This window comes from Haplochromis burtoni, unplaced genomic scaffold (genome assembly GCF_018398535.1).
Source record: "Haplochromis burtoni strain Fernald_Lab_line unplaced genomic scaffold, NCSU_Asbu1 Contig_413, whole genome shotgun sequence".
Classification (NCBI taxonomy): Eukaryota; Metazoa; Chordata; class Actinopteri; order Cichliformes; family Cichlidae; genus Haplochromis; species Haplochromis burtoni.
In genome coordinates, this window is record NW_024582774.1 from 327,472 (window position 1) to 335,529 (window position 8,058).

The window sequence follows — 8,058 nt, forward strand, 5'->3', positions numbered from 1 at the left end:
GCAGAGTCGGGCTAGGAAAACAGAAGCAGCCCGACCGTACGAGGCCAGACGACCTTAATCCTTTAACAAAGTCCACGTTCAGCATCCACGACGCCAAAGGATTACGAATGAACGACTGTAGCTGCTGGGCCTGAGAACATCAGCTGTTGTGTAACTCTCAGCTTATATCAGCACAACTTTAGATGTGCCACAGAAGGATGCTAGGAGACGGGCCTCTGATTGGTTCTGACAACACAGAGTTAGCTCCGAGTGTGCAATGTGAATACGTCAGGTCAACATTAAGAGCTATACATCTATATTCTCACTCAATCACACGATGCGACAGCTACTGCAGCTCCGACAGAGGAGCTTCAAAAGGTGCAGAGGTGACTGACGGTCAACCATCAAGTTGTTTTCCATATCCTTCAGCAACAAACAGGTCTCTGCTTATTCTGCTTTCTGATGAAACAAACTCGACAAACAGCGACACGGGAACGCTTCCCAACTGCAGTGCGACAGGAAACTGCAGTGCAGACAATGCTGCCAGCGAAGGCAGGGGGACTCGAGCCTTTATTTGGAACACAATCAACAACGTCACATGTTTGACCCTTTTTTATTTACTCTTGGAATTAATGAGTTACCATACGTTCAGAGTCGTGTATGATAAAAGAGAAAACCAGCACAGATCTCGATCTATCAAATGCCCCAAATAAAGATTGAAGGCATGTTCTTGTATTTTTTCAAAGAATTGAAAAAGAGTCGGTGTGAGCCAAATGAAACATCATCATCACCCTCTCCCCACAGTGTCCACGTTTCACTGTCCAGCTCACTAGCGCCCCCTTGTGAGCAGCCTTAGACTCTGCTGTTCCTCCGTAATGCTACTGAAGAGTCATTAAATATTATGTGCATGTCAGTGCTGACCTGCAGCTTTCAACAGGAAACCAACTTTCTCATTTTTTAATAAAACCAAGCGTTGTCAGTCAGAAGCCCGAGCGTCGAGGCTGACATCCTTCTGGTTCTCGGTCTTTGGTTTCTAGATGTAGTCGTCATCCACGGGTTCGCCTGGAGTATCACAGTGATGAAGGAAGAGGACCACTACTCTCTGAAACACTCCTCTTTTGCTCTGCCGCCGCTCCGAGATCTCTTCCCCAATGGTCTCCATGCAGATGTCAGCCGACAGCTGTCCTTTGCGCCGTGGGGCGTAGATAGTGGCTAACACAGGAGAGAAAACCGTTTGAGTACAGAGAGCAGCCGCATGGAGTAACTGCTGACAGACTGACGCACTCACTGCTTTCATCGTCTTCAAAGTCGTAGCGGGAATAGCCGTTAGGATCCGCTGCTCTCAGGGTCCTGAGCCAAGGGAAGTCTGTTATCATGCTGTAGGGCGCTCCATCCACCAATCCTGAGCAGTGACATCACAAAGAGTTGATGGTGAGAACATGCACTACCAGGCAAACGTCTGAGAACAGTTATACAGTTATATACTGAGTTTTACAGGTTTTTTTATTCAAATCAGGCAACAAAGTATATATCTCATTCACAGTTTGTTTTTTTGTTTTCCCCTTCCTTCCTCTCCCCATCCTTTTTACATAAAATATAATTACCATTATATAAACAATCATATCTATGTCTATACATACACATTTATTATCCTAAATAAGTATATTCAAAGGAGGGAGAGGGGGGGAAAAAACAAACAAACAAAAAAAACAAACCCCAAAACAAACGAACCCCCCCCAAAAACAAACGAAAAAAGAAAACAACAACACCTGCGCACACCCATGTATATAATCTTGGGGCAGATATGGGAGGAGGCCACACCTCCCAGTTTTACTTATTAAAGTAATCTATAAAGGGCTGCCAGATTAGGTAGAACTGTTTAACATTATCTCTTAATGAGAATTTAATTTCCTCCAACTGTAAATGATGCATTGTGTCTCTTAACAAAGCAGAATGAGTTGGGGGGGCTTTATTTTTCCAATTTAGAAGTATAAGGCGTCTTGCAAGCAATGTTATAAAACTCAGAGCATGAATTTGTTGATTATTTAAGTCTTTGACTGTAGCTGCACCAAATAGTGCCATTACTGGGTCTGGGGGGAGCAGTTTTTTAAAAATGTCAGACAGAGTTTTAAATATTTTAGACCAGTAGGTGGCGACGCTGGGACATGTCCAAAACATATGTGACAGTGAGGCAGAATTCTGGCCACATCGATCACATCTTGAGTCCGCCCCTGGAAACATCCTTGAAACCTTGAGTTTAGACAGATGGAGCCTGTGCAGGACCTTAGGTTGTAGCAGTCCGTGCCTGCAGCAGACAGAAGTGGAGTGAACCAGTTCTTGTGCTTTGGTCCATTGATCTTCAGTGATGTTAGTAGCCAGTTCTTCACTCCAAGCATTTCTCAAGTGGTCCAGTGTAGCTGTACTGTCTATTTGCAAAAGTTGGTTGTAGATCCTGGAAATAGCTCCTTTCTTTAGCCGGTTCATTAGGAACAGATCATCTGAAACCAGCTTTTGTGGTTCATTGGGAAAGGATGGAAACGTTTCTTTAATAAAATGACGTATTTGTAAATACTTGAAAAAATCTCTGTTTTCTATGGAAAATTTTTGCTGAAGTTGTTGAAACGAAGGAAAAAGATGATCAATAAACAGATCCTTGATTGTGTGTATCCCTTTGGAAGTCCATAGCTGGAATGTGGATCCTGAGAACAATGTGCATGCTTGATTATGGATTAATGGTGTAAAGACTGAACATTGACGCCAATGAAAATGTTTTCTAATCTGAGACCAAACTTTTAGTGAGTCAGACACTCCCGGATTTTTACATTTATGCTCACCCAGATCTGAGTTTGAATGAACCAAAGATTTAAGAGTATTGGAGAAAAGAGTCAAACTTTCCATCCGTTCCCAATCAGGTCTATGTTCCCCGCCCCAGTTATTTATTGCAGTCATCCAAGTCCAGTGAACAGCTTGAAATGGTACAAAGGTAAGTGTTGAACTGCCAGAGGGTTCAAACAAAGGTAAGGTCACCAAAACTGTAAAATAGTGTACATTTCACAATTATACACAAAGGCCTTTTTCAGGGACAACATGGTTAATCATTTAAAATCTGTTCTGCAGTGATGGAGGCCGATCAGCCTTGAAAGCTGCTGCTGCTACTAATCCCTACAGGTGGAGTACTCCAGCCCCCTCTGTCTGCATACAGCAGTGTTGGTGCCAGAAGAAAAGTTTCTACATCCAGGCTGGATTTTATCAGTGTGGCTGCAACGGTAGAGCAAGCAGTCAGCTGACCCAGGAATGATCAGCTGGGTGAGGCAGTGAAAACCATCTGTAGATGGCCAGTAACAATCGATACACTACAGACTCGCCATCACTTTTCTCACATTTACATCCACACAGAAACAAGATCAGAGATGATAAAACAGTGACGTTTAGAGCGGTGCACCTTTCCTCCCACCTGAGCCCGGCTCAGTGTGAAACTACACCAAACTCCCGCACGAATGACAGATCCTTCCTTCCTTCCTTCCTCGACTCCCAGAGGAGGGAGAATATAAGCAAGCACTTATGAAAAAAATTCAACAAGCGGTGTGACGTAAACACGTTACCCTCCAGTGTGTAGATGTCTCGGCCCCAGGGGTATCTGGGAAACTTTTTCACATCCTCTTCTGTCCTGGTGGCTTCTGGGAAGAACTCGTACTTTATTAGCTCTCTGTTAGAAACAAACACACATATATGAAAAACTGAAATTTGGCTTCATAAAGAGCAGTGACTCTATAGTCAGTACAGCAGTATAACTCCCTTACTAATGACCACTGTTTTTGTTTCTTTTTGCTCTTTCTTGTTTGAAACTTGCTCATTAACGTCTGTGCTGAGAATAACCAGTCACACTTGTTTTAAGCGCGTGGACACAGTATAGGCCACAGCCATCTGTGGTGGGGATGTGGTCTGCAGCTCCACTGCAGAGTGGTGGTGCAGTAGGGTTCGGGGGCAGTGCCAGGAGGCTGGCAGCACAGGTGGGAATGATTTGGTGATAATTTCCTGCTATTTCAGGAGCCAGCTGGACCCGGAGGAGCGAGCTGCAGCAGGAACGAGTCCTGCACAGAGCAAACTTGGAAAAAAGCTTAAAATAAAACAGTGCAACAGTGTGCATGTGTTGGGCCTGCATCTTACAGTGGTGTCAGGCCTGCAACCAGTACAGCCAGTAGAGGTAGTGGCCACGATGCTGGTGGATCTAACCACCATGCAGACAGTGGTGGATCCAGGCTGAGTGCAAACCTGACATAGTGGCCGGGTCACCCTTGGAGCAGCCACAGCTGGTCGGGGCTCTACGTCAACCGTGCTGGCTGTGGAGAAGCTGCCACGACTGCCAGCCTCTAACTCGCTCGCCACCATCGCCCCGCACGTTCCACCAACTAAAGGCAATGTCCTAACTCGCAGGGAGCCTCGCAAATGCTGAAGCAGAAGTGCTGGAGGGGTGGGCGGCCGGGACACCAGCGCCAGGAGTGCCTGCTGATGGAGGTGGGACAGGTGGGGCACCAGCCCTCCAACACCTTCCACCGGTCCAGGAGGGACGTACTGGTAAGGTGCCAAGAGGGTATATGGGGATGGAATAGGGCTGCACGCACCCTGGTTCAGCCAGGGCCATTGGTGGAGGCAGAGCAGGTGGAGGTTAGGTGCGTGCATGGGGACATACACAAATATCCCATAGTGCCACTACAAATAAATACAAGGGCAAAACGCAGTAAAGGCTGCAGCATCTCTGAACGGCGTCGACGGATTGGGATTGAGAGATGCGCTTTAAAAACCTTTAGTGGAAGCTTGTGGGCGGGGCTTGTAGTGTCTGAGCTGTACTCAGTGGTAACACGAGGTCGTGCGACGCCGGCTTTGGGGAGGAGGAGATGGCAGGGCCTTCTCGTGAGGCCCCGCCGCCTCCAGCGATTGGCCACTGTTCTAAAACCTCTGGAGCAGGCAGGGCTCACAGCCAACCTGAAGAAGTGTGCCGTTGGACAGATGGAGGTGCAGTATTTGGGGTACCACTCTGAAGACGTCCTCAGGCGGAGAAAACAACAGCCTGTAACCCAAGACCAAAAGAGAGGTGAGGCGGCTCTTGGGCACAGTTATCACTGCAGATTCCATCAATCGATCGATCAATCATGCCAAACTTGTGCATGGAGCAGTGCCAGGTAGCATCTGTGCAGGTAAAGAAGGGGGGACCCCTGCTTCACACACCTAACGTTTGACTCCCCTTCATTCATGCAGATGGACGCCTCGAACAGAGGGCTGAGGGACACTTTGTCCCAGCAGGTAAGAGGGCTCGACCGCCCTGTCGTCTGCATCAGACAGTAACTGTCAGAGAAACAGGCCAGATACAGCACGTTATCCGCCCCCGTTATTACCTCCTGGGATGCCCTCGGTTCAGACCATGTCCCACTGCAGCCCCATGAAGGAGTCCAACATCCAGATCACCCGGATCATCGTCCAGCTGCTGGCTGCTAGTACCTGCTTCATCTACATCTGTACGAGAACCCTTCAGTTTTCTGAAGTTTGGTAGATAAAAGCAGCAACACAACCCTGTTCATGTGACACGTGTGACTATAACAGATCAGTGGCCCTATGAGCAAATGTGTTACTGAAGTCCACAGCAGCTGTTATGCTGACGAAACACTACCATCAAAGGCCCCACACCCACGCACAGACGCATCCACATCCACGCACAGACACATGCACGCACGCACAGACACACCCACGCACAGACACATGCACGCACGCACAGATGCACCCACGCACAGACGCACACACTCACCCACGCACAGACACATCCACCCACGCACAGACACATCCACCCACGCACAGACACATCCACCCACGCACACAGCAGCCCACTGCTGTCTTGTGTAATGTTGCATGTGACACTACTCACTGGCTGATGTTAGCTATGGTGTCCATCCAACTGCGAATGCGAACTTTGTTGCGTATATTTGGCGGGTTGCTGAATTCGTGCACTATAGCGATGTGGTAAGGATACGGCCCCTGGAACAGCTGGCGCTCCAATGCTACCGAGTCAATCTGACAACATGAGACAGACAGAATTACACCGAGTGTTTCACATAGAAGTGTCTGGAAAATGAGACGAACATTTGTTCATCTTCATCTTGTTTAACGTTATCGTGATTTTAGCAGAGAGAACATGTCTGAGTCAGAGCTTCTCTTTTATGTAGCCAGATGTTCCAGCTGTTTTCAGCAAGCACAGTTATATCTGCTGTCAACAGCTTTACAGGCACAACAACCAAAGGTCTGAAGAGCCGGGGTGTCAAACAGAATAAAGTGATCCCCATTTTTATTTTGATCCTTTTCTCATTGTGGAGGACAAAACGTTTCACACACCTCACCTGTGTTCTCCCTGGTAATAGTAGCAGTAAGTAGATAACACATGTTGCCCAATGTGTACCTTTCTCTTATTTTTGCATACATTTCTCGCTTTTTTGTAGTCTATAAAATAAACTCCATACAGAGTCTGTGAATGGCAGAGATGTGTGCAGCACAGAGCCATGGCTCAGGCTCTGCATGAAGTTATAGTGCTCAACTTGTTTGATCTGCTCATCACAAACAAGCAGAACATTCGACTGCATCTGTATAAGTTTATAGTTTTTCCCACAGGCAAAAACCTCCATCATTGCCATTCATACAACACAAAGTAATTAACAAGTTTGTTTTTCACTTTCCACTGTAGCACATTCCTGCTTTTTTACGACTACAGTAAAAACCTTTATTTTTTACAGTTTCTGTCTTTGCTGAAGCTTTCTGTAAGATCGAAGTGGGCTGTATGTGGCTCGCCATGTGAAGTGAGTCTGACACCCCGGCCACAGGAAAAGTGCTTTTTGTTGCAGTATTGCGACATTACAACATTTTATACACCAGCAGTTAAGATTTCTAATGACCAAAGGTCACCAACCTGATGCATAGGACGCATGTAGATTATGCGATTCCTCTCGGGAGGCATTCTCAGGATCTGATCCAGGACCTGTTCCATGTCTAGCTTCTTACACTGAGCGTAGTCAAATCTGTTTACTATGGGAGCACTTTCTACTCTCAGGTGCTTTAACACGCGGCATCTGGTAGCTGTAGAGTGTAAACACACAAAGACGCTGATTACTCGAGACCTTCCAACTCAGCATAACCAAAGATGTCGCGGGCACTTTGGAGCGTTTGAAACACGACAATTTGATTTTTAAAAAGTACAAAAGTTAGTAATGACTTCTTGTATTTGCACAATCTGCCAAAAATTAAAAACATTCATCTCAGATTGAAGCTAAAAAACTAGTTAGTGTTGACTTGTTGTTCCTAGAGTATTTAAAAGCAGAGCCTTCAGTTTCCAGGCCCCTCTTCAGTGGAACCAGCTTCCAGTTTGGATTCAGGAGACAGACACTATCTCTACTTTCAAGATTCAAACTTTCCTCTTTGCTAAAGCATAGAGTTAGGGCTGGACCAGGTGACCCTGGATCCTCCACAGGAGGTCTGGGCTCCTGGGTGCTTCACAGAGCGCCTGTACACCTCTCTGCATTTAATCATGAGCTATTATTAGCCTCTGTCTCTCTTCCACAGCATGTCTTCATCCTGTCTTCCTTCTCTCACCCCAACCGGTCGCAGCAGATGGCCCCGCCCCTCCCTGAGCCTGGTTCTGCTGGAGGTTTCTTCCTGTTAAAAGGGAGTTTTTCCTTCCCACTGTTTGGCCTAAACATGATCTCTTAACAAACAAGAGTGAAGACTAATTGTTTTGAATATGCAGTGACCAGCACTGACAATTTTGTGACTCATTTACAGACAAATTAGTTTCTCAAACGCAGAATGTAAGAACCTCGGGAGATGCAAGAACATTTTACAGCTCATGTGCAGCACGAACACTCAGAAAAGTAGCAGCAGTCACATCTACTGCAGTTCCATCTACTGCAGTTCCATCTACTGCAGTACCATCTACTGCAGTACCATCTACTGCAGTACCATCTACTGCAGTACCATCTACTGCAGTTCATCTACTGCAGTTCATCTACTGCAGTACATCTACTGCAGTTCATCTACTGCAGT

General features: G+C 46.5%; 1 protein-coding gene across 1 annotated transcript in view; it reads right to left on the reverse strand.

Annotated features, from left to right (window-relative positions):
• Window positions 1-520: 520 nt before the first annotated feature.
• The window catches only part of fbxo38 (F-box protein 38), a 26,369-nt gene continuing 18,831 nt past the window's right edge, over window positions 521-8,058 (reverse strand). The window contains exons 20-22 of the mRNA XM_005944921.3: window positions 3,582-3,685; window positions 1,268-1,381; window positions 521-1,191 (exon numbers count right to left, since the gene is read on the reverse strand). Coding sequence (XP_005944983.1) covers window positions 1,013-1,191; window positions 1,268-1,381; window positions 3,582-3,685 — 397 coding nt within the window. The 3' untranslated portion in view covers window positions 521-1,012. The remainder of the gene's footprint in view (window positions 1,192-1,267; window positions 1,382-3,581; window positions 3,686-8,058) is intronic.